This window comes from Babylonia areolata, chromosome 30 (genome assembly GCF_041734735.1).
Source record: "Babylonia areolata isolate BAREFJ2019XMU chromosome 30, ASM4173473v1, whole genome shotgun sequence".
Lineage (NCBI taxonomy): Eukaryota > Metazoa > Mollusca > Gastropoda > Neogastropoda > Buccinidae > Babylonia > Babylonia areolata.
In genome coordinates this window covers 11,649,279-11,676,213 of record NC_134905.1, presented here as the reverse complement: position 1 = coordinate 11,676,213, position 26,935 = coordinate 11,649,279, and the positions used below count along the sequence as shown (strand labels likewise).

The window sequence follows — 26,935 nt, the reverse complement described above, 5'->3', positions numbered from 1 at the left end:
CGGAGACACCGTCCTGCTGAAAAGAGACCAGAAACAAGGGAAGCTGGACACAACCTTCCTGCCAGAACCATATGAAGTCATCGAGAAATCAGGCAGCAAAGTGACAGTCCAGTCTCCAAGCGGTGTGAAAATCTCCCGCAACTCATCCCATGTAAAGAAGTTTCACAGCCCAAGTAGTGATGAGCCCAGCAGTCCACGGGAGGCAACCCAGTTCACCGACCTTCCAACAGCTGACAGTGAAAACCCACCCCATCCCCAACCCCTAGCAGAGGCCCCACTCAATTCCAGACACCCTACCCCATCACCCCCCAAAACCTGTACTGCAACCCCAGTCCGAAAATCGGAGCGCACAAAGACAAGACCCAGAAAGCTTGAGGATTATGTGACAAGCTGAGTGAAAGAGATTGGGAATGAATGCGTGTGTATTTGGATTAGTAGAACAGATAGTTCATTCAATGTGCTTTATTTTAATTTCATTTACTACAGTGATAATACTCCCACTGAATGTTGGACATTGATTTATTTTAAGAAAAGGGAGAGAAAGAAGGAGAGAGAAGGACAAACTTTGAACGAATGTGAGAATGCGTAAGAAAAACAGACATTGAAAGAGTTTAAGATTGAAACTCAAGAGACAATGCTTTCATTTTTTAATTGTTGTATTTAGAAAGAGTTTAAGATTGAAAACTCAAGAGACAATGCTTTCATTTCTTAATTGTTGTATTTAGTTTGTCAGAAGTTTTGAATGAATATGGGTGAACATAAATTTGTTTGTAATTAATTTCTTTAATGTTTATGTTTTTGAAACACAAAACAAATTCAGACATTATGAGAGTGAATCACAATGTAAAGAGTTTCCAATTGATTAAGTTGAGTATTTTTACATAGGAAGATAGTATTTCATACCTAAAACAATTACTAATTCTGCTTGAGATCTGTTGGGTAATTTTAAACTGATTTTAAATTAAAGTAAGGGAGGGATGTCGTGTCTGTACCTAGATAGTAATACAAGGGAAATAATTACTATAAAGAGTCAAAGGTCACAGCAAGCGTGACGATATATCTGGATCAAGATGGTGGATTAAACCGGTGTAAATATTACCAAGTGTCTGTGCAATTTGAATGGTAGCACATGATAACAACACCAATCATCCACGCATACATACACACAAGATACAGATAAGACAGTGCTGTGTTGTGTTGTGCCTTGCTGTACTGAGCTGTGCCTTGCTGTGTTGTGTTGTGTTGTGCCTTGGTGTGTTGTGGTGTGCCTTGCTGTGCTATGCTGTGTTGTGTTGTGCCTTGCTGTGCTGTGCTGTTTTGTTGTTTTGTTTTGTGTTGTTGTACTGTCCTCTATTGTACTGCGTCACGTCGCGTCGTATTGTATTGTATTGTACTGTATTGTCATATCAAATTTACCTGTGTTGAAATTCAGGTTGCACTCTTCCCGGTTGAGAGCGTGTCGCCACACTGCAGCGCCTCTATGTTTTTCCACTTTGTGTGTATTTGTTTCACTGGATTTTTCCTCTGGACAGCTGTAGTTCACTGTCATTTTCTCGCGCGCGCGCGCGCGTGTGTGTGTGTGTGTGTGTATGCATGTGTGTGTGTGTGTGTGTGTGTGACAGGGGGTACTGGAGCAGTTTGATGACTTGGTGTTTCCCTGTGCAAGTGGGGGGACAGCTGCCGAACTGGCCATCGCCAATCACCTGACTGATGGACATCTCAGGTAGGGGTCAGAACTGACCATTACCATTGACCTGACATTGGACATCTCAGGTAGGGGTCAGGGTTTACTCTGACTTAGATTCTCCAGCTTCGTTGGATGCACGAGGCAGTCAAGGCACTCCATAGTCCACGGTTCTCAGCCAGTTTGCTGGTGTCACCCCGTCGTCTGTCGACATGTCTGAGGTCTCTCTCCACTGTTTGCTGGTGTCACCATATCGTCTGTTGACATGTCTGAGGTCTCTCCACTGTTTGCTGGTGTCACCCTATCGTCTGTCGACATGTCTGAGGTCGTCTGAGGTCTCTCTCCACCGTGTTTGCTGGTGTCACCCTATCGTCTGTTGACATGTCTGAGGTCTCTCCACTGTTTGCTGGTGTCACCCTATCGTCTGTTGACATGTCTGAAGTCTCTCTCCACTGAGGTTGCTCAATATGATTTGCTCTTGAAATTGTATCCACAACTTAGACAACCGAAAAGTGAAGTTGCTCAATGTTATTTGCTCTGGAAGATGTATCCACAACTTTGAACCAATGAAGAGTGAAATTGATCGATATGATTTGCTCTTGAAAAATGTATCCATAACTTGTACAACCGGAAATGAACTGTGCAGGCTACACGGCATTGCAGTGACGGAGAGTGCTGACTATGTATATGGCAGCTGTGACAAAAGCTTTCAGGAGATGGGTGTGGGACACCTTAGATCTCGAGACTTGCTGCGTGTCGTCGGTGGCTTTGTGGGCAGAGGCTATGGGCTGTGCACCACTGAGCAGATGGGTGAGCTTGGAGGATGTTTGTTGCTGTTATTGGTGGTGACGGTGGTGGTGTGTGTTGCCATGTGTTGTGGTTGTCGTTGCTGTTGTAGTTTTTGTTGTTGCTATTGTCGGTGGATGGGTAAGCTCGGAATACGTTTATTGTTGCTGTTGTTATCGTTGTTGTTGCTATTGTAATTGTTATTTCTGTAATGATTGTTGTTGTTGTAATTGTTGTTGTTGCTGTTGTTAGTGGTGACAGCGGCTATGGGCTGTGCACCACTGCACAGATGGTTGAGCTTGAAGGACGTTTGTTGTTACTGTTGTTATTGTTGTTGCTGTTGTTGCATGTTGTTGTTGTGTGTTGTTGTTTCAGTTGTAATTGCTGTTACTGTTGTAATTGTTGTTTGTTTTTGCTGTTGTTAGTGGTGACAGCAGCTATGGGCTGTGCCCCACTACTCAGATGGGTGAGCTTGAAGGACGTTTGTTGTTGCTGCTGTTGTTGTAGCTGTTGTGGTTGTTGTTGTTGGTAGTGACAGAGGCTAAAAGCTATTCACCACTACACAGATGGGTAAGCTTCAAGGACGTTTGTTTTTGTTGCTTTTCTTGTTGTTGTTGTTGTTGTATGTTGTCGTTGTGGTTGTTGTTGCTGTTGTAATTGTTGTTGCTGTTGTTAGTGGTGACAGAGGCTATGGGCTGTGCACCACTGCACAGATGGGTGAGCTTGAAGGACGTTTGTTGTTGCTGTTGTTGTTGTTGTATGTTGTTATATATTGTTGTTGTGGTTGTATGCTGCTGATGTTGCTGTTGTAATTATTGTTGCTGCTGTTGTCGGCAATGACAGAGGCTATGGGCTGTGTCACTGCACAGATGGGTAAGAATGGAGGATGTTTGCTGTTGTTGTTGGTGGTGTTGTTGTTGCACATTGCTGTTGTGGTTGTTATTGCTGTCGTAATTGTTGTTGTTGGTGTTGTCGGTTGTAACAGAGGCTATGGGCTGCACAGATTGGTAAGCCCAGAGGTTGTTTGTCGTTGTTTGTGGTGGTGATGTTAATGGTGTTTTTGTTGTTTTCAATGTTGTTGCTGGTTCTGTCACTGTTGCTGCTATTGTTGTTGTTATTGCTGCTGTTGTTGCCGTTGTTATTGTTGTTTTATTTGTTATTAGTGGTGGTGGTGTTACCGTTATTGTGTTGCTGCTTCTGTCACTGTTGCTGCTATTGTTGTTGTTGTTGCTGCTGCTGCTGTTGTTATTGTTGTATTTGTTGTTGTTGGTGGTGGTGGTGTTACTGTTGTTGCTGCTTCTGTCACTATTGCTGCTATCATTGTCATTGTGTGATTGTTGCTCCTGTTGCTACTGTCGTTATTGTTGTTTTCGTTTTTGTTACTGTTGTTGTTTTTGATGTAGTGGTGGTGATTGTGTTGTTTTTGTTGTTGTTTTTTTTCTGTCACTCATGTTACTACTGTCGTTGTCGTTGCTGTGATTCTTGTTTTGTTTGTTTGTTTGGTTGGTTGGTTTTAATTTTGATGTTTTTGTTGTTGTTGTTGTTGTGTTTTTTTGTAGCCGCTGTTACTGTTTTTATTATTGCTGCTTCCTCTGTTGCTATTGTTATTGTTGTTGTTGTTGCTGCTGCTGCTAATATTGCTGCTCTGGCAGCTGCTACTGTTGTATGTTGTTGTTATTTAGTAGTAGTAGTAGCAGTAGTAGTAGTAGTAGTATCTTTTTTTCTTCCATATTTGAATATTCATTTACTTCTTTATTTGTTTAATTATTCATTCTTTTTTTATTCTTTTTTATTCTTTTCCATACTTAAATATTCATTTATTTCTTTATTTCCTTTTTTTTCTCTCTCAAGGCCTGACTAAGCGCGTTGGGTTACGCTGCTGGTCAGGCATCTGCTTGGAAGATGTGGTGTAACGTATATGGATTTGTGCGTTCAGGCCTCCTTGAGCTACTGATACTGATGTTATTTCTTCTGTTGTTGCTGGTGGTGTTATTGCTGCGGTTGTTTTGGTGTTGTTGTTTCTGTGGCTGTCGTTGCTGTAATGGTGGATGCTGCTTTTGTTATTTACTGCTGATGTTGTTTGTTACTGTTGCCGTTATTGTAGCTCTCGTTGTTGCTGTTATAGTATACTGGTGTTGTTACTGTTGTGGTGGTGCCGGCTGCGATTGTTGTTATTGCTGTATTGTTATTGTTGCTGCTGAGGTTGTTATTTATGTAGCTGTCGTCGTTGTGAAAGTTAAAAGAGAGAAGCATTTATAGGCCCTTCTTGAAAGGTTCCAGTACACTGGAGAGGGGGAGAAAATACACCAGAAAATCACTATGAAAGGTGTGTGTGTGTGTGTGTGTGTGTGTGTGTGTGTGTGTGTGTGTCAGAGTTCATCCAGCGTGTGGCAGCCCAGACGTCAGTGGTTCTGGACACGACGTACTCTGCCAAGGCCGTGCTGGGTCTGGTCAGTGAGCTGCGACACAACCCGTCCGCTTTTGGTGGCCGCCGTGTGCTCTACTTACACACCGGTACTTGCTTGTTTATTCTTTTTTTCTTCTTCTATTGGTGTTTACTGTGTTGTGTTTCTTTTTTTGTTTTGTTTTGTTTTGTTTTGTCCCCCCCGCCCCCCCCCCCCCCCCCCCACGCCCTCCTCCCCATCCTCTGCACCGTTTCAGTAGCATTACTCCCACGCCGCTCATTTAGATTCCCCCAGACACGGCCACACACGGGTTCGTCCGTCACAGTTCCAGCGTCGGCAGTCCGCGGGGAACCATCGATGTTAGGTTGCCAGGAGGCCACACACCAGAGGAGACCCCGCACTGCTGCTGAGTCTTCTTCTTCTTCTTCTGCATTCGTGGGCTGCAACTCCCACGTTCACTTGCATGTACACGAGTGGGCTTTTACGTGCATGACCGTTTTTACCCCGCCATGTAGGCAGCCATACTCCGCTTTCTGGGGTGTGCATGCTGGGTATGTTCTTGTTTCCATAACCCACCGAACGCTGACATGGATTACAGGATCTTTAACGTGCGTATTAGATCTTCTGCATGCGTTTACACACGAAAGGGGGTTCAGGCACTAAGCAGGTCTGCACATATGTTGACTGGGAGATCGTAAATATCTCCACCCTTTACCCACCAGGCGCCGTCATTGTGATTCGAACCCGGGACCCTCAGACTGAAAGTCCAACGCTTTAACCACTCGGCTATTGCGCCCGTCTGCTGCTGAGTCACTTCGGTGGTGTTCAGTGATACCTGTTCTGATTTAACGTACTTAGGACACCACCTACTAGGCCCCCTACTAACGACAATAATGGCTTAGTCGCGGAGCCAGACTGAGTGAGCGTCCCTCCCAGAGAGGAGACCGCCACCACGTCCCTCAAACAACAGCCCCCCATGAATCTGTCGGCACTGAAGACATTGACAGGACTCACCCCAAGCACGGAAGTGGAGGGGTATCGAAACTGAGGTCACCATGAAAGCAGGGCGTGAAAGGCCACAGACTTTGAGACTGTTTTGTTTATATTGATGATGATGAAGAAGGAGGAGGATGACGATGACGATGTTGCTATGGAGGTCCATTCTGTTTTGGGACTACGTAACAAGGCTGTACTCTTCGCTTCCTGTCATAATGATATCCCGGCGTTAACCAGGCCCGAGAGATACGAAACTTGCAATGTGTTGTGTTTTGTTGTGTTGTGTTGCGAAACAACCGGTCCGCTTCAAGGCCGTCGTGGTCTCCACTTACACACCGGTACTTGCTTGTTTGTTCTTTTGTATTTTTTTTTTTTTTTTTTGTCTGTTGATGTTTACTGTGTTGTGTTGTGTGTGTCGTGCCGTGTCGTGTCGTGTCGTGTCGTGTCGTGTTGTCGTGTCGTGTCATGTCGTGTCGTGTCGTGTGTCGTGCCGTGTCGTGTCGTGTCGTGTCGTGTCGTGTCGATTTGTGTTGTGTTGTGTTGTGTTGCGCAACAACCCGTCCGTTTTTCAAGGCCGCCGTGTTCTCTACTTACACGCCGGTACTTGCTTGTTTGTTCTGTTATTATATATATATTATATATATATACGTCAGATGCAGGATAAGTTGCTGAGTGACAAAGCTGGTGAGATCCAGGGATATGCTGACAGGCACGATATGAAGAGGTTCTATGATGCCTTAAAAGAAGTCTACGGCCCCACATCCTCAGGATCAGTGCAGATTAGGGGAATACCTTGATCACCGAGAAAGAGAAAATTCTTGAACGCTGGGCTGAGCACTTCGACAATGTCTTTAATCGCCCTTCCTCCGTAAATGATGAAGCCATAGACCGTCTCCCACAAGTCCCCATCAACGAAGCACTGGACCATCCGCCAACACTTCTTGAGAACCAGAAAGCAATCCGTCTGCTATCCGGTGGCAAAACACCTGGCTCAGACTCCATACCAGCAGAGGTCTACAAGGATGGAGGCAATGTGCTGACTGAGAAGCTCCATCAGCTGTACTCACTCATGTGGAAAGAAGAGACGCTCCCCCATGATTTCACAGATGCCTCTATCATTCACTTGTAGGCCTACAAGCGAAAGGGGAACCGGCAAGCCTGTGATAACCATCGGGGCATTTCCTTGCTTTCGATCGCAGGCAAGATACTTACCAGGATCCTACTAAACTGCCTCACAGCACATCTTGACCAAGGTCATTTGCCTGAGAGCCAGTGTGGATTCCGGAAAGAGCGCGGAACCATTGATATGGTGTTTGCGTTGCGTTGCGTTGTGTTGTGTTGCGTTGCGTTGCGTTGTGTTTGTTGCGTTGCGTTGTGTTGTGTTGTGTTGCGTTGCGTTGCCCTGTGTTGCGTCAGTTGCGCTGCGTTGCGTTGCTTTGTGTTTCGCGTTTTTGTGTATTGTATTGTATTGTACTGTATTGTCACAACAGATTTCTCTGCCGATGTGAAATTCAGGCCGCTCTCCTCAGTGGTCAGAGCGTGTCACTACCGTGCAGCTCCGTGTCTCCTCACAGTACAGACAATAGTATTCAAAAATATATTCTTGTGGACAAGAGAACGGTTTGTGAAAATCGTTAGCATGTATTTCCTCACTTTAAAAACCCCTTCCACACAGGCCGGCCGTTGTTGTTCGTTAATATCAGTGTGCCGTGTGTGTGTGTGTGTATGTGTGTGTGTGTGTGTGTTCCTGTCCCTATAGGCCTATCTGTGTTTGTGGATTGTCAGGTATGTGTCTGACGACGTTATAAACCGTGACGTTGTGTTTCGTTTCCGAGTCCCCGGCTTTCCACCAGTGACTAAAATACCCCGCACACACACACACACACACACCCACACACACAAAATCCGAACTCTCCAATGACCTCCGTGCGCCAAAGCGGTTGTCGTACACATGTACACGGTATGTGATTAACGAAGCGTGTTTAGCTTTTTATATAGCTTTGTATATAACTGAATGAATTATGTCTGATGTCTGATGACATAGGTATACTGCAGTATATGACTGAAGCGTACTAACCTTTTTATATAGCTTTGTCTGTAAGTAAATTGTGTCTGATGTCTGATGACATGGTACATTGCGGTATGTGCCAGTGAGTGAAGCGTGTTTCCATTTTTCAGTTATTTATTTATTTATTTATCTATTTATTTATTTATTTTACAGCGGTGTCTAAAATACGTAAATGACGTTTGATGACATGCAATATCTACTGTTGACGCAGCATCTTCACTTTCCAGGAGGAGTTTTCCCCATGTTTGACGGACGAATGAAGCAAGTTCTGGAGATGAAGGAAGAACGACAACCCCGCATCAACATGTTGTCCCAAATGAATGATCTCCCGTTATGAGATTTGACGATTAGATTTTACAATAATTATTAGTATGGCCTAGTGATCTTTTATAGCAAAGAAACAAAACCATGTTTATTTAGGAGCGAAAACTTTATTTTACGATGATTAAATGAATTTTACAATTAGTGTAGCCAAGTGATCATTCATAGGAAAGAAATAAAACCATATTCACTCGGGAGCTAATTCTTTATTTTGTTACAAAATACTGTGGATGGTATGAACAGTTCACTGTGACGCATTACGCCGGCCCCCTTGGCACTTAAAACTTTCCACGCGCGGCATTGTTTAGATTTTTGCCAACCAGTACATTGAGTTTTTGGTGTGTTTTTTGTGTGGGTGTGGGTGGGTGGGGGGTGGGGATGGGGGGTTACTGTTAAACCCGACACAGTCAATGAAGTTATCAAAATGATAACAACCCCAAACAGAAGAACCCCAAAGAAGACAAGACAGTTTCAGGTCCTCAGTCAAGGAGGCGTCACAGCGTTCAGACAAATCCATATATACGCTACACCACATCTGCTAGGTAGATGCCCGACAGCAGCATAACCCGTCAGGCCTTGAGTGCATGCATATATATTTGTGTCCAGGTCTGTCAGAGTGGATTTCTTTTTACAGAATTTTGTCAGAGGACAACACTTCTGTTGCCATGGGTTCTTTTTCAGTGCGCCAAGTGCGTGCTGCACACGGGACCTCGGTTTATCGTCTGATCCGAAAGACCAGACGCTCAGTGCTCAGTTTGATTTTCCAGTCAAACTTGGGAGAAAGGGCGAGAGCGGGATTCGAACGTACACCCTCACGGACTGTCGATCTATATTGGCAGCTGAGCGTCTTAACCATTTTGCTACCTTCCTCCTCTGAACACAAAACGAACCCAACAAACAGAACTGAACACACTAAACAAACCCGCATTACCTGTAGGCGTGCCTGAACAATCGCAACAGGAAACATGGATTATGCCGTTCTGTCAAGAGTACAAGTATTCCTCAAGTTTTCGTGAATCAAGCACTACCATTAACCCTATATACCAGATCAATAACTAGCCGAGCAAAAATGCAATACTAATAAATAAAAATTTTTTAAAGATCCACCCAAATTGTACCATTATAAAGAAAAACTGTAATACTCTAAGCAAATGGTACTCAAATAGATCCATTCAAAGAATTTAAAACAAAAACAAAAAAACTATACAATTCCAATACACTGCCATTATCCTTTAATGTTCTGATGAACTCAAGTGCAGTATATGTTTATGTATATTCATTGCAACAGTACACTTTCCTCTTTTACGATAGTATCTTAAACCAACTGAAGTACTAAGCTCATGTAAGTTATTTTTTTTTAAAATTTTTAATCACCTCATAACAGTACACGTTGTTATGCACCACACTATCCATGAACAAGTACCGTGTGTTGAATATTAGTTCAGCCTCTCATAGCAAAATTGTATCTTGAAACTCTTGTAAGTGCAAAAGAGTGAATAAGTTCAAACACACAGTACAACTTCTTGTGGAAAAATATGTCTCCAGACATGTGTAGAAATAAGCATTTCACATAAAGATTATTGTTGACATGGCTCTCAATAAATGGTTAGTTGAAAATACCATGCTGTCTGGGTGGTTTGGTAAAGTGGGATGAACACACACACACACATATGTGTAATGATATATAATTGTATACACATATATGTATACAGCGCGAATCCGTCTCTTCAGCTGACTTCTTGGTTTAAACAAATTGTATGGAATGTGCACGTTCCATTTTATTTGAATGTATATGTGTATTATGTATGTATGTATGAATGCATGTATTGTTTGTTAATACTTTATTGATCCATTCATTTATCAGTTTATTTTGTCTTTTTTTTTCCAGCGTCACAAACTTATTCCATTAAAAAACACACAGAGAGACACAACACAACAGTGGTTTTGAAGGGCAGTAACCGTACAGATGCTAAACTTTTCACAAGTGGCGACAACTTCCCTCATTTACTGTTCGTGAATTGTCATTGCAGCCTGCTGCTGATGGTTCAGTTTTTCGCTCGCCGGCTGACAATAATGAAAAACGATTGTCTCACAATTTCTGACGCATAACAAACGGAGCGAGTATGCACACTATGGTTATTCAAAGCGTCATTGTAACAGATGTGTATAACTGTGTCCATTTTTTAAACACATTTTTATTCCACAAAAACATCATCAAAGCAGCTGTATTACATACTGATGAGTCAGAGCACAACAGGCAAAGCTTATAAACGTACTATAGACTGGTTGTTGTCAATGAATTGGCTGCAGTTTAGAAATAAAAGAACACGAACTGGAATAAAATGCAAAAGATAATGAGTAATAAGTGAATCAAGTTGAAATAGGGGGGTGGAAGTCAAAATGACGCATTCACTTATGCATTGCAAATTCTAAATTGCTGAACCTTAAGAGAACTTCTCTTGTATGCCGCACCACCAGGTTATATTGATCACGTTAATAGCAGTCATGTGTAATTATACATGCATAAATGTGTACACACACACACACACACACACACACACACGTGCAAATGCACACCCAAATCAGTCCATTTCAAAATGTTCAGAAATATTAATAAAATTTCCTACAACAAAAAATATTTCTCTATTTCCCTCTATAGTCTTATTTCGTCTTCCAAATATAAGGGCTGAAGCATCGGTTTTAACGTCATCTGGCAGAAGGTCGATCGTCTGGGCTCTAGCCTCGTTGTGAAGAGGGCATCGCCACAGATAGTGAGGTAAATCTTCAATTGCAGAGCCACAGGCACATGACGAATTGTCTGAAAGATGTCGTTTAAATAGGTCATGCTTCAGATCACTCATTTCTAGTCTAATTGTGTCAATGTTGTTGTGACAAAAATATTTATCGACCTATCTCCGTTTGCTTCCAGTGCATTGCGAGCCACGGACATAACAAAACAGGTTATTAATAGTCCGTAGGTTCTCGAGCTTGTCGGTAGTTATGTGTGAGCGTATGTGTTGGTGCAGGTGTGTGTGTGTGTGGGGGGGGGGAGGGGCAGGAGGGTGAGGGGGGGTACAGGTGTGTGTGTGTCAGTGTGTGTGTGTGTGTGTGTACAGGTGTGTGTCTGTGTCTGTGTGTCGTTGTAAGAAGTCTGTGTGTACGGGGTGTGTGTGTCGTTGAAAGTAGTGTGTGTGTACGTGCGTGTGTGTGTGAGAGAGAGAGTGCGCACGCGCTTGCACTTGCGCGCGCGCGTGTGCGTGTACAGGTGTGTGTGTGTGTGTGTTTCAGTGTGGACGCTGTGGTCATCTGCTCTCCCACAGACGTACATGAGGATTGGAGCAGACGGTTCTTGCAGGCAGTTGTGCAATGCACTCGACCTTACACCTGGGAAACACACACACACACACACACACACACACACACACACACACACACACACACATTCGGGAAACCCAAGACACACCCGACAGACTTGGAGGAATCTGGCGAACAGTTAATCTATGCGGTATAGAGAAGAAGAAGAAGGATGAGGAGAAGAAGAAGAATTGGGGAGAGGATGGGGAGGAAGAGGAGGAGAAGGATAAAATGAAGAAGAAGGAGGAGAAGAAGGGGAGGAGGAGGGGCGAGGAGGAGGGGGGGAGGAGGAGAAGCAGAAGAAGAAAACATTTGGAATGAGCATACTATTTCGCTTCATCAAATCTCTTCACTCAGCTCTTGCAATCAAGCCTGGCCATTAAAAACAAATACCCACCTCTTTCCACTGTAGCTTTTCCCCCTAGTCTCTTCCTTCTTCTTTCTTTGTCAGCTTTCTGTTTCCATGTATTCATTGTCAGTGTTGTCTTCTATCCATATGAATCAGAGTTGAGCATGCACTGTGTAAATGAGTGATGCAAAATGCGCTTTGATTTGTCGGCCCATGGCCCAAGGATCAACGATATATAGACACTTTATTATCATTATTATTATTTGTTGTTGTCGTCGTCGTCGTTGTTGTTGTTGGTGGTGTTTAAAAAAAAAAATCATTATTATTACTCATTCGGATGAGACGATAAACAGAGGTCCCGTGTGCAGCATGCACTTAGCGTACGTAAAAGAACCCACGGCAACAAAAGCCTGGTTGTTCCTGGCAAAATTCTGAAGAAAAAATCCACTTTGATAGGAAAAACAAATAAAACTGCACGCAGGAAAATATACAAAAAATGGCTGGCGCTGTATTATAGCGACGCGCTCTCCCTGGGGAGAGCAGCCCGAATTTCACACAGAGAAATCTGTTGTGATAAAAAGAAATACAAATACAAATTAGTAGTAGTAGTAGTAGCAGTAGTAGTTGTAGTAGTAGTATTGTTGATGTTGTTGTTGTTTTATTAGTAGTATTAGTATTATTGTTATTGTTGTTTTACTATTATTATTATCATTATAATTGTTGTTGTTGTTGTCGTCGTCGTTGTTGTTGTTGGTGGTGGTGTTCTTTTTTTAAAATTATTTTTTAGTAGTAGTAGTAGTAGTAGTAGTAGTAGTGGTGGTAGTAGTATTGTTCTTGTTGTTGTTGGTTGTTTTTTTTTATTATTATTATTATCATTGTTGTTATCATCTTTAGTAGTAGCAGTAGTAGTAGTAATGTTATTATCATATTTTTTATCATTAATCGAGGCCCCGTTTCGGTATGGTCATTGGAAATGGCATTTTACTTCGATGTTCTGTGAGAGGACAATAAACTGACCTCTCATATGCAGCAGGAATGTTTTTTTCCGACTGTGCTGAACTGAGTGAAAGGGCGAGGTTATCTCCCTTCGACCACTTGGCTTATACCTCTGAGCTATCGGGGACCCAAGTTGACTGATGTCTTGGAATGTCTAGAACTAATTAATGAGGGGTTGTAAGCGTCCTTTGTTAATTTTCCCGCCATTAGAAGTGTAGGAATATCTTTCTTTATTCTTGTATACCAACCTAACTTGACCTAGTTGGTAAGATTTTTTTTTTTTTTTTTTTTTTTTTTGCTTTTGGTTATACGGTTTCAGAAAATTATGTTTATTATTTTGTAAATAAAAGTGTTGTTGGAACTGAATCTGGGGGTACTACAGTGTGTTGAGGAAGGATGAAAATAGTACCTTGGGCATCTTCTTAGAGCTCTGGGTCACTTTGGCTCCAACCACTGGAGACACATCACAGAGCAATCAGGTGCTTTGTGGAAGGGGAGAGACTTGGTGACTTAGGTTCACCGGCAGAATGTGTGTGTGAGGCTGACAGGCAGCGGGCACGATCGCCTGTGGGAACATCTTAGTCCTGAGGTTTTCTTTCTTGGGGTTTGTTTGTTTGTTTGTTTGTTTTGTTGTTGTTGTTTTTTGTGTGTTTAAATTGTGTATGGGGCCGAAACTGCCAAGTGTTAAAACCACTGTGGCTAGTATGTGAAAGACAGCTTACAAGCGTCAAAGCAAAGATAAGTGATTTTTCTGTGAAGTTGATTAATAATTTGTTATCGCGTTATTGTTTAATGTTGGAATTATTAGTAAATTATTGAGAGGGCTCAAAACTCCCCTCGCTCGCGGAATATTAGAGAAGGACCTGTATTTTTCTGCAAAATAAAATCTGGTACTCAAAAACACCCAGATGCACCCTTCCACTGGCTAAGAGGAGACAACCTGACAAAACCCCCAATCCCACGGCTTTCATACAGTACCAATGGGATGAATGGCTGTTGGGTTAAAGAGTCACTAACTGTATGCAGTCTGGCCTTAGGGCGACACCAGGCTGACGGACTCCACACAGATGGACATCCATTGCCCTTCCCTGATAAGAGGCTCTGTCAGGGCGACCGAATTTTTCCCTCACCACATAGAACACCCTTCTATGGATACCAAAAAAACTCTGTCTTGCGTGCACCTCGGGGATCAGCTGCATAGCACGAGACATAAATTCAGATCCCCAAAACCCCAAAACAGGCGTGGCAAAAGAGGTGGGAAAAGATTGTGCTTAGGTAGCAGAATGACAAAAGCAGAGCGGCTGTCAAAGAAATTCTTTAGAATCGGCAGTTGGAATTTGAGAATTTGAGAATTTCAACAATTTTATGTCTCCAAGAGACCAGGACAAGTGCAGACAGACCAATACATTTTGAAAATTTCACAGTCTTTCAAAGGAATGAAGGAAGAGGAGTAGCAATCATACTGAACAAAAACCTAAAAAACAAAGTTTCCACCATAAATCTAGAGAAGTGGTGTAGCAACTCATGTGAACTAGTGGGGGTGCATCTCGAAAAACCTGACGGAATTCACAAAAGCATCGTGCTCATCAATGCCTATGTTCACCCAGGAACCTGCACAAGAAAAGAGGATTGGGCCTTTTTAGAGGAAATAGAGAACGAACTTGGAGACTCAGTCATTATCTGTGGAGACCTCAATGCAAGATCGAAGCTATGGGACCAGCGGAACAAGGACTCGCACTTGAAGGAATGATAGGGGAAATTCTTCTTAGCCCATTAACAACCACATCCCCAACTCGCCTTGGAACAAGACAAGGGGACAGTGACAGTGTGATCGACATCGCTCTAACATCTCCAAAATTCAGAGCAGAAATGAATGCAGAGACGCTTCCACACCAAGGCAGTGACCACCTCCCGGTAGTGTTCAGTCTACAGAAACTGTCAGATAAACCCTGTATGAAACCGCGTGATCCATTTCAGTATGAAAACAAAGAGACAACCATCATCGAAAAATTAAGACGCAGAACAAACAAAAGAACGGCACTGAACAGGATGCAAACTATTCAGCCCCCATGGTGGAATACCGACACAGAGAGAGCCTGGATAGAAAAACATGCGGCTGTCAAACTTTGGCAAAAAGAAAGAACAAAACCATCTCCGGACAAAGATATTGAAACAAAAATGAAAGAAAAAACTAAACAGTTTGAAATCATTGCTCAAGAGGCCAAAAATGACAAGTGGAAACAGTTTTGCGAGGCACTCAGTTATGACTCAACATTGACAGAGTTCTGGCATGGAAGGGAAAACGTGCACAACAACAACCCCAGTCATGGTAGACACTGACGGAACCAAGCTTAAGACAAACGAAGAAAAAGGATCCGCCCTGCTAAAACGTTTCATACAACAGAGCGATCAAAGAAACTTAGATGAGAAAAAGAAATATGTTGAGGAGTTAAACCAAACCCTTATGCAGACTGGACCTGATGATGACTTGACAATAGAGGATCTAAACGAAGCAATAGCTAAATGCAAGAGAGAATCAGCTCCTGGCCCAGACAAAGTTCGCTACTCGGACATCAAGGAACTATCGGAAGAAGACAGAAGCAACCTTTTCAATCTATATCAAAACAGTTTCCACAATGGACATGTCCCGGAGGACTGGACACACAGCTTCTTAAAACCCATACCAAAACCAGGAAAGGACCATCAGCAGGTAAGTGGCTACCGGATCCTAACCATGCAAAACATTGCCAGAAAGCTCATGGAACGCATGATAGCCAGGAAACTTGCAAGGGATCTTGAACACAGGCACATTCTCCCTTCAAATCAAGGTGGTTACAGAACAGGCAAGTCCACATGGGAAAACGCAGCTGCTTTTGCATATGAGGTGTATGAAGGATTTCAAAGAAAAGAAGAAACACTAGCAGTAGCAATCGATCTTGAAGATGCCTACAATAAGGTCCAGTTTGCGCACCTCATGGAGCTGCTACTAAGGTATGGAGTAAGTTTGACACTGACAAGATGGATAGCAGCAGGGCTTCAGGAAAGAACCGTCATCCTACGCCTCGGAGATTGGATGTCTGCACCTTCTAAACTATCCATGGGACTGCCACAAGGGTCTCCGCTTTCTCCTGTCCTCTACAATGTCTACATGAAGGGCCTTGCAGACTTAAACAACAATGGAATAGCTCGGGTGCTTACTCTTGCGGATGATGGCCTGGTCTTCAAAACTTCGAAAGATGCTCAGGAAAGAACTAAAGCCGTCCAGAAACAACTAAACAATATTGCTCAATGGTGCAAAGACACAGGATCTTCCATCAATCCAGCGAAAGCCCAAAATTTGCTGTGCACCCTCAACAACAGAACCGCGAGCAAATCACCACCTTCTGTGTCACTCAATGGGATTCAGATCGAGAAAACTGAATGCCTACGCTACCTAGGAATACACTTCGACAGGATGCTGACCTTCAGAAAACATACGGAAAATACTGTTCTCAAATGCAAAAAGGGCCTTTCAGTCTTAAAAGCAATGGCAACCAAAGGTATTGAACAACGCCACCTCTTCCTGCTATACCAATCACTCGTCCTCAGTGTGATCGACTACGGACTTGGGCTAACAACACCGTCTCAAAGCAACCTCCTAAAATTAGAAAGAGTCCAAAATGAAGCTATGAGGCTGATCCTTGGAACAACAAAAGACACGCCCACAGAAACCATGCGATACCTGCTTGACCTTCCTTCAGTGCAGGCCAGAAACAAGTTAGAACAGGTCAAGACCTACTTCAAAGCATTAGAAAACCCTCAAAACCCACTGCATGACGCAGTCAAAGAACCAAAAGGCAGCCGCCTAGGACGAGGAAGATCATGGATGGGGCAAGCAGAAGACACAATCCAGCTAGTATGCCGACTACAAGACCTGAAAGAAACAAAAGAATGGGAGAAAAACCCCGAAAACCTCAACCATCTATTCAACACAGCCACTTCACCCACTCTAGGAAGACATTGTCGGGAATGGCCAGAGGGCAAAACAGATGCGGAAGTGAAACTACTCATAGAAGAAAACAGTAAAGAAGAGGACATCATCATATACACAGATGGCTCAGTCACCAAAGACCAATCCGGTTGGGGATTCACTGCGAAACAAAATAGAAAAACAGTTAGGGAAGAGAATGCTGCCTACAAAGTCACAACCTCCAGCCTAACAATGGAAGTTGAAGCTGTGACACATGCCCTCCAGATGCTTTGCTAATCAAACAAATATCGGCATCATTTCCAAACCAACATTGCGCAAATTTCTTCAAAACGGAACAGAGTCTCTGTGGGCTTTTCCAAATACAATAGACTGAGCAACACACTATACGCCACGTTCTTGGCATCAGAGATCTTTTCCCATCCCTCTTGCGGCCAATCAGTGGCAGCCTCTGTGCGTGTGTGTATGTGTGTGTTTGTGTGCATGTGTGGGTCTGTATTTTTGAGTGCGTTTGTGCATGCGCGAGAGTGTAAGTGTACACAAGTGTCAGTAGAGTTCTGTGCACGTGCGTGTGTGTGTGTGTGTGTGTGTGTGTGTGTGTGTGTGTGTGTGTGAGGGGGAGGTGGGGGTGCGGAGGGAGGTGGGGTAGAGGATGAGGTATGTGAGTGTATGCATGCCTACACTGTGGGAGCAACAGGATATTGGAACGTATATATATATATATCTCTCTCTTTGTACATATGTGTGTGGAGATATGGGCATGTGTGTGCGCTTGTACAAGTAAGTGTTCATCTGTGTGTGTGTGTGTGTGTGTGTGTGTGTGTGTGTGTGTGTGTGTGTGTGTGTGTGTGTGTGTGTGTGTGTGTGTGTGTGTGTGTGCCGTGGAAGCTGTGATACGTAGACTAGAAATGAGTGTGTGGAGGAGGGGGGTAGAGGAGGTGCAGGGTAATGTGTGTGGTGTGTGTGTGTATGTGTGTGTGTGTGTTGGAGCTCATGTACGTTTATATGTATTTGACTGTGCTTTCATATCTGTGAAACTGCGTGTTCGGTGCATATCTGTTATGCATGTGTGGGTGTATACGTGAATGTGTGTCTTAATGTTTTACATCTTTTTTTTCTTTTTTTTTTTTACATTATAGTTATTAATTTTTATTTATTTATTTATTTGTGTAAGCTTATCTATCATTGATTCACCTTTTTTTTTTTCCTCAAGGCCTGACTAAGCGCGTTGGGTTATGCTGCTGGTCAGGCATCTGCTTGGCAGATGTGGTGTAGCGTATATGGATTTGTCCGAACGCAGTGACGCCTCCTTGAGCTACTGAAACTGAAACTGTGGTATAAGAATGAGTAAAGAATTGAATGGAGAACTGGACGTGAGTGTGGTACAAGTCTACATGGGTGCATGACACAACAATCCCTTCACCACCTCGTCCCACTACATAAAATATCGTCTCCGACAGGATGAACCACAAACCTCAGGACGCGGGAGGACACACTGGGACAACTGTCAGTTTCCGACTGTGCTGCACTGAGTGAAAGGGCTAGGTTATCTCCCTTCGACCACTTGGCTTATACCTCTGAGCTATCGGGGACCCAAGTTGACTGATGTCTTGGAATGTCTAGAGGGGTTGTAAGCGTCCTTTGTTAATTTTCCCGCCATTAGAAGTGTAGGAATATCTTTCTTTATTCTTGTATACCAACCTAACTTGACCTAGTTGGTAAGATTTTTTTTTCGGGCGCAATAGCCGAATGGTTAAAGCGTTGGACTTCCAATCTGAGGGTCCCGGGTTCGAATCTCGGTGACGGCGCCTGGTGGGTAAAGGGTGGAGATTTTTCCGCTCTTCCAGGTCAACATATGTGCAGACCTGCTAGTGCCTGAACACCCTTCGTGTGTATATGCAAGCAGAAGATCAAATACGCACGTTAAAGATACTGTAATCCATGTCAGCGTTAGGTGGGTTATGGAAACAAGAACATACCCAGCATGCACACCCCCGAAAGCGGAGTATGGCTGCCTACATGGCGGGGTAAAAACGGTCATACACGAAAAGCCCACTCGCGTATATACGAGTGAACGTGGGAGTTGCAGCCCACGAATGCAGTAGAAGAAGAAGGTTAGAGTTTCGGAAAATTTTATGTTTATTACTTTGTAAATAATAGTATTGTTGGGACTGAATCTGAGGGTACTACAGTGTGTTGAGGAAGGATGAAAATAGTACCTTGGGCATCTTCTTAGAGCTCTGAGTCACCTTGGCTCCAACCACTGGAGAGACATCACAGAGCAAGCAGGTGTTTTGTGGAAGGGGAGAGACTTTGGTGACTTTCGCTTCATCCAGGTGTAAATGGCTGTATGACTTTGGTTCGAGAAGAGATTTATTGGCGGAAGGAGAGGATTGGGCCACATGGTGGATATAATGAATCCATTGCCCCAGTTGCCGTTAAAATACTACGAGACCTTTAACCTCTGTCCAGACAATTAATTCGGAAAGTATGGAAGGCAGATGATGGGAAAATCGACCAAAATCATGTCTTGATGTGAAAAGAACGGTATGAAATACATCTTTTTCTTTGCAAATGAACGATATTTGCAAATGTGACTCATTAACCCTGGCGAAGTATACGTTAATTTAGCGTGAGATATAAGTAATAATAATAATGATAATATCAATAATGATAATAAATCATGTATTTTATTAATGATTATATAAAACTTTGCTGCAACATGTGTTACACTGAATCCAAGTTACTCAAACTAACTTTCCTGACATAGGTGTTTGAATTACTGGATTCATGATAATGCTAATAATGAATCTATCATGCAATCCTTTGCCCATGGAAGAAAATCAAACAAGGTCTGAGCAAACCCAAAATACCTAGACTAACTTCCTGACCCTAGATGATTTTATTATTTTTCAGAAACCTTTCAGGCATTCCATTTTCACATCAATTCTCTCCAATGTTTAACTGCTTAAAGTACTACTGTTCATTATATTATGAAATGGGAACAGTATATCACTTGACAAAGGTTATCCTCTTTATCTGAATAATTGCGATAAAAGCACCGGATTCTTTGTATCTTTTTATTCGATCAAAACAGAAAACTGATTAGCTTTATCCTCACAGTGTACAACTCTGTAGGATTACAGAAAAAACAAAATGTTATAAAAGTAAAACTATGAGAAAAAACAAAGCAACAATAACCAAAACAAAAACTAAGAATAAGAATTTTTATTATCTGCGTAAAGCAGAACGGGAGAACATGTGTTCCGTGTCCGAACGTAACATTTGACTTCATCTCAAGCACTTCAAAATGAGAAATGCTTCAAACTTATTTTCTTTAAAATCATTCACAATCAGTGCACAGTTTGGTTTTTCAGAACTTGTGTGATGTAAAATGTGGCTGTTCTAATCAAATTCTGCAATACGATCAGATCGTAGGGACTGACGTGTTTTTCGGATACAACGATGTTTTCATTCCACACTTCGTCTGTCACGTGAACCGGTAATACATTATTTCGTGATATAACTTCACAAGACAGCATAAGCTAGAATCAAGGTAATTATTAGGGATGATTTTCTACTTTGAACTTCGGTGTTTGCAATTTTTGATTAAAAAAGTATTCAACTAAAATCAGACTTATCGAACATGTTTCGTAATCTTACGCCAGTATCCGAATATTATTGCATCTCGTCATGTGTCAGAAACAGTGATTGTGACTAAACTTAATCGGATGAGAGAAAAATGCATAAACAAACCATGACAGCGTCGAAATAGCATAAACAGTTTATTTTCAAACAAAATATTAGACATTGGGTGCGAATGAACATATCGGAGATTTACATGTATCTGCGTAAAGCAGAACGGGAGAACATGTGTTCCGTGTCATCTCAAGCATGCTGTTGGAAACAACATTCTCTGAATTTGTGTTGAAACATACGATTGAAGGGTGTTTGTCACACCGATTTACGCTTTCCCGCGATTAATCCACATGATTTATATGAAAACAGTTCTAATTTTGTTGACATGTATATTTTTTTATTGCGACGTTTGCATGCACAGAAGTAACACAGAAAAGCGGAACTGAAAATTAATATGCGACGTTGAATAGAAAATTTTACCAGAAAATGAGTGTCCTGTCGAAGATGAGTTGACCACCTGCTGCAAGTAATGAACGTGTAGTGTAATCATGAATGTGCTTCCGTTGAATGATTGAAAAACATGTCAAGTGGAGCGGGTTGTTTACGTCTGTCACGCGGGCTTTTGCGTAATATTTCAAACTTAATATACCATTTTTATTGATGATCAATGTTTTATTATAACGAATAAATATAGATCAGGTCTGTATGTACTGGATTTTAATAACATTTGTACTTATTTGCTTCTGACCACTTCATGTTCATACACATAGCAATGCCAGAAAATGGCGCCGAAATTTTGGATGTTTTTTAATAATTCAACACATTTAAGACACAAAGAGAAAACAAATTCTCACAAAATTGTTCCAGATATTTCTGTTCAATTGCAATCCTGATAACATGTGAAATATTTGAATAATCATTGTAAACACATGTAAACACATAAGAATGAGAGACCCCAATTTCCAACAAAGTTCTGGAGACTGACCCATGTTTATCTTGCAGGCAGTCTTTGCTCTTCATGACTATCTGATGCACTTATTTACATTCTACACGGCAATAAGCAGAGCATGAAGTATTTCCAAGTTGTGCATTGCGTAAAATGTCAATTAAATTGTACTTTGGAACTAAATGATCCCGTGCAGCCTTCGTAAATTCACCTTTGCAGTCAGTATAAAGTTTTCATTCTTTAAGAAATGTGGAAAACATTAATAAAACCAAATTTGCGTCTTCTACCAATTTAGTATAAAGTACATGAAATTCAAAATGTTTCCTTTTGATATCTAATTCTCTTATTTTCTGTACGGTATCTGTCATCTACCGCAATGTCCTAATAAAGGTGGTATTCTACTGCGCTAAACACTTTCCTCTGGCGACCTTGCGTAACCCTTGTGCCTCTTGCCTTGCGACTCATTGTACGGCGCTCTCTCTAGACCAGAAGTATTTTTGTATTTGTATTTTTTATTTCTCTAGGCCAGAAATGTGAACAATAATTACTGAAATTCAAAGTTCTCTCCCATGCTGGTCTCAGTTAAGAACAATTCTAATTTTATATCATAGTTATCATAGTTTCATTTTTGTTCTAGTTGTTTCTGTGAAAAAAAGGAGGTAGTGGTGAGCTAAACGACATATTAGCGATATGCCAAAAGATCACAACCACGAACGTTGCTGTGGTCTTGTGTTTCTGAAGGCAGATACAAAAATAGTTGACATTTATCGCAGTGCACCAGAAATACTTCATGCTCTGCTTATTAAATACATAAATGCGTGTTAACCATAAGATAGCCATGAAGAGCAAAGTCTACCTGGAAGATAAAAATGGGTCAGTCTCTTGAACTTTGTTGGAAATAGGGACTCTCAGACTGATTCAATATGGACATGTGTTTACAATGATTATTCAGATGATTCGCATGTCATCAGAACTGCAACTGAATAAAAGAAATATCTGCAACAATTCTGTGAGAATCTGAGAATCTGTTTTGATCTTGTTTTGATCTTGTGTTGAAAATTATCAAAAACGTAACGAATTTCGTCGCCATTTTGTGGCATGGCAATGTGGCTGAACATGAAGTGGTCACAAACAAATAAATACAAACTTAATCAAAATCCAGTCCATAGACGTGATGTATATTCATTTGTTCTAATAAATCATTGATCATCATTAGAGAAAAAAAAAAAAGTATATTGTTTGAAATATTACGCAAAAAACCCCGTGTGACAGACGTAAACAACCATATGTTTCAATCATTCAAGGCAAGCACATTCATGAATACACTACACGTTCTTTAATTGCAACGTGTGGTCATCACATCTATCATTTCCTGAAAAAAATGTCTATTCAATTATTTAAATGCAGTCGACGTCGCATATTTTTCTGTGTTACTTATGTACATGGAAACGTTCCAATAAAAATATAGTGTAAACAAAATTAGAACTATTTTCAAATAAATTATGCGGATTCATCGCGGGGAATTCTGGTTTATGTTGTCTGGTGAAGTTTTAGCACAAAATGAATTAGAACAGCCATGGTTTACATCACACAATTCTGAAAAACTAAACTATGCATTGATTGTGTTTTTTGTTTTTGTTTTTGTTTTTTTAAGTTTGAAACATTTCATGTTTAGAAGTGCTTGAGATGAAGTCAAGCGTTACGTACAGACACGGGACACATGTTCTTCCGTTCTCCTTTACGCATATAACAAAATTTCTTATTTTTAGTTATTTTTTTTTGCTGTTGTTATATTTCTTTTTTTGTTTTTTTCCCGTAGTTTTACTGTTATTACATTTTATCCACTGTGTGTGTTAATCAGTTTTCTGTTGACTGGTCGAATAAAAAGATAAAAAGAATCCGGTGTTTTTATCACAACTCTTCAGATAAAGAGCGTAAATTTTGTCAGGTGATATTCCCATTTCATAATAAAATGAACAGTAGTACTTTAAACAGCTAAACATTCGAGAGAATGAATGTGAAAATGAAGTGCCTGAAAGGTTTCTGAAAAAAAAAAAAAAAAATCCAGGAAGTCAGTTTAGGATTTTGGGTTCCATGTTACATATGTCATAAGGTTTTAGGTAATCGTTGATAAAATACATATTTTGCACGGACTTTGTTTGATTTCATTGCATGAGCTAAGGACTACATAACAGATTCAATATTAGCAATAAATCCAGTAATTCAAACATCCATGTTGGGAAACAGCTAAACATTCGAGAAAGTGAATGTAAAAATGGAGTGCCTGAAAGGTTTCTGAAAAAAAAACGAAAAAAAGAAAATCTAGGGTAGGGGTTAGTTTCGGTATTTTTGGGTTCCATGTTACATATGTCATAAAGTTAATCAGTAATCGTTGATAAAATACATATTTTGTACATACTTTGTTTCATTTCATTGAATGAGCATAACAGATTCATTATAGCATTATCCAGTAATTCAAACATTTATGTTGGGAAAGTTAGTTTTGGTATCTTGGATCCAATGTTACACATGTTACACCAAAGTTTTGAATAATCATTAATAAATATATGATTAATCACTATTATTATTATCATTAGTAGTAGTAGTAGTAGTAGTAGTAGTATTTATGTACCACGCTAAATCGACGTCTGTGTCCATGAGTCATATTTGCAAATACCGGTTCATTTCAAACGAAAAATATGTATTTCATACCGTTTTCTTCACATCAAGACATGATGTTGGTCAATTTCCCATCGTCTGCCTTCTATATTTTCCGAATTAGTTGTATGGACAATGCTCCGACAATGTTCATTCAAATAAACCTGGTTAACACTTATTTCGATATTAGCAGAGCACGAAGTATTTCCTGGTTGTGCATCGCATAAAATGTCAACAGAACTGTACAAACTGAATGATCCCGTGCTACCTTCGTGAATTCACCTTTGCAGTCGGTATGATACAGATTTCATTCTTCATGAAATGTCATGACTGGTAAGAAACTGGAAAACATTCATAAAAGCAAATTTGCTTCCTCTACCAGTGTAAAATAAATGAAATTGAAAATGTTTGTTTCTTTTGACCCCAATGAGCTCTCTTACTACCTTTCTGTACAGTTGTCAGTTTCTGTTGTCAGTTTCTGTTTCCGCCACGGTTTCCTGCTCACAGGTCAGCATCAGCGCGGCAGCAATTGTCAGTTACTGTACCGCGCTAAACACCGCGCAACCCACATACCGCGCTTGCGTAACCTTCGCATACTCTTGCCTTGCAACTCTTTGTAAGGTGCACGGGCAGAAGCAAAAAATCCACACGAATCTTAACGTTATCAATCAAAATCTAATTAGGTTCCCGCCAAGTCAGTGTGATCTGTATTATTTATTCTATTTTATCGTAAAAGGAACGGTTTTGTTGCTCACATTTGGACCTAACGCAAATTTTAATCTAAATTCCCTGGCCTAAATGGGCCTCCCGCTTTTATTACCCAGTAGCTCATAAGACTCCACCACTGGACGACACACGTTCGTCAGAACCCAATAACAAGACATCTGCCACGAGGTTGACCTGCTGGCCATGGACCTGAAAAACAAAATTTTTCAGTAGCATAGTAAACAGAGCAGGAAAAGGAGATTTTTTGTAAAAAAGTAAAAATAATAAAAAGAAAAAGAAAAGAAAAGAAAAGAAAGAAAAAAAAAGAAAACTAATTTGCACTGAGTGCTTCCACGGACACGGACATCGGTAACATTTTTTTTTCTCAAGGGCGTTGGCTTACGCTGCTGGTCAGGCATCTGCTTGGCAGATGTGGTGTCGCGTATACGGATTTGTCCGAACGCAGTGACGCCTCTTTGAGCTACTGAAACTAAAACTGAAACTGTTTTTTGATACTACCAACAGGGGAAATAAGGTAACATCTTTTGATATTTGTTTTTGCTCTTTGATATTGTGTTCTGTTTCGTTATATTGCCAATATATTGTTCGAATGTAAAGAGGGAAACAGTGTAACGATAGAGCTGTATACAAAGCACACCCAAGAAAACGCATCTGGCACAAGCAGAGTAACAGTCAAACAGGTAGGCCCTCCATGTCAATTGACACCATGGCAGTGCCTAATTTGTGATGAACCCTGTGAGGATGGCGAAGAGGCGACACCATCTTTTGAGTGTTTTGATTGCAAGCACTGGGTTCGCCAAACGTGTGCAAAGATCAAGGCAACTGACGGAAAACAAGAGTCTGCAGTGGATCTGCGAACCCTGTACAGCAGACAAGAGAGAAGGGCAGACCAGATTAGAGACAAAACCTGATCAAAATAATGGACATGTCTGCCAAAGATTGTAATCAATAGAAAGAGAATTTGGGGGAGGGAAGCAGGAACAGAAGAATGAAGAAATTGTAAACGAAAAGCTGACAGAAGCTCTAGAAGAACGGGAGGAAAAATTAAAAGGAAGAACAACATAGTGATAGTGAATTTGACTGAAAGTAGCAAGCCGACTGTAGAAGAAAGGAAAGAAGACGATATGAAGGAAATCATGAGGATCATGGACAAATACGAGGTGACAATACACAAGGAAGAGCTAGCAAACCCTTCCAGACAGGGTACAACAGGGGGAAATAGACCTAGATTGTTAAAAGTAACTGTGACACCAGAAAATGAGAAGAAAAAATAATGAAAAAACCAGTTCACACAAACCAAGAAATTAGTGACCCCAAGAACGAGTTGACACTGAAAGAGAGACAGAAATTTCAAGAACTGTTGACTGAAAAAAAAGGAAAGAATGGACAAAGGGGAAAAAGGTCTGGTAATCTGGTAATCAGAAATGGCAAAATAGTATCTAAAAAAAAACAACAAACAAACAAAACAAAAACCCCAAAAAACACACAAAACAAACAAACAAAAAACAACAACAAAAAAACCAAACAACAACAACAACTGACTGATTTACTGACAAGGGAAAGGGAAATGGGACAAATGACCAAAAGAAGGAGTGACTTCAATCACAAAACATACTGACTGTAAAGATGTAAAGATGTTCTTCTAAGTGATTGTATCATAATGTGTAGTAATAAGTTAGAAGAATTTAAGACAAGAGTCAGTGAGATAAGGCACAGAAACAATTCCAAAAAAAGAAAGATACTTTTTCAATATAAAAGAACATGCCAGAATCCCCAAATTACGATATTTTCACAAATACAAATGAAAAGAGATTAGTAGCCCTGTACTTTCACAAATCACTTATCACGTCTGCTTTTGAAGAAAGCGTATTGTCTGAATTTAAAAGTGCAAACGATGGGAAAGTATTAATTGGATGTAATTGGATCAATGGTCAAGTTAAAAGCAGAAATTAAGTATAAATTTCACCTAAAAAAAGATCTAAAAAAAAGGGAAATTATAATAAAATAAGAGAGACAATAAATAAAATGGATTGGACATAC

The 26,935-nt window shown here is 41.0% G+C and overlaps 1 protein-coding gene across 4 annotated transcripts in view; it reads left to right on the top strand.

The window, feature by feature from the left end:
* LOC143275276 (uncharacterized) overlaps window positions 1-9,880 on the top strand; it is a 52,224-nt gene extending 42,344 nt beyond the window's left edge. For all 4 annotated transcript variants that reach the window (XM_076579256.1, XM_076579260.1, XM_076579259.1 and 1 more), the window contains 4 exons: window positions 1,623-1,723; window positions 2,331-2,494; window positions 4,844-4,984; window positions 8,167-9,880. In XM_076579256.1, coding sequence (XP_076435371.1) covers window positions 1,623-1,723; window positions 2,331-2,494; window positions 4,844-4,984; window positions 8,167-8,276 — 516 coding nt within the window. In that variant the 3' untranslated portion in view covers window positions 8,277-9,880. The remainder of the gene's footprint in view (window positions 1-1,622; window positions 1,724-2,330; window positions 2,495-4,843; window positions 4,985-8,166) is intronic.
* The last annotated feature ends 17,055 nt before the right edge of the window (window positions 9,881-26,935 follow it).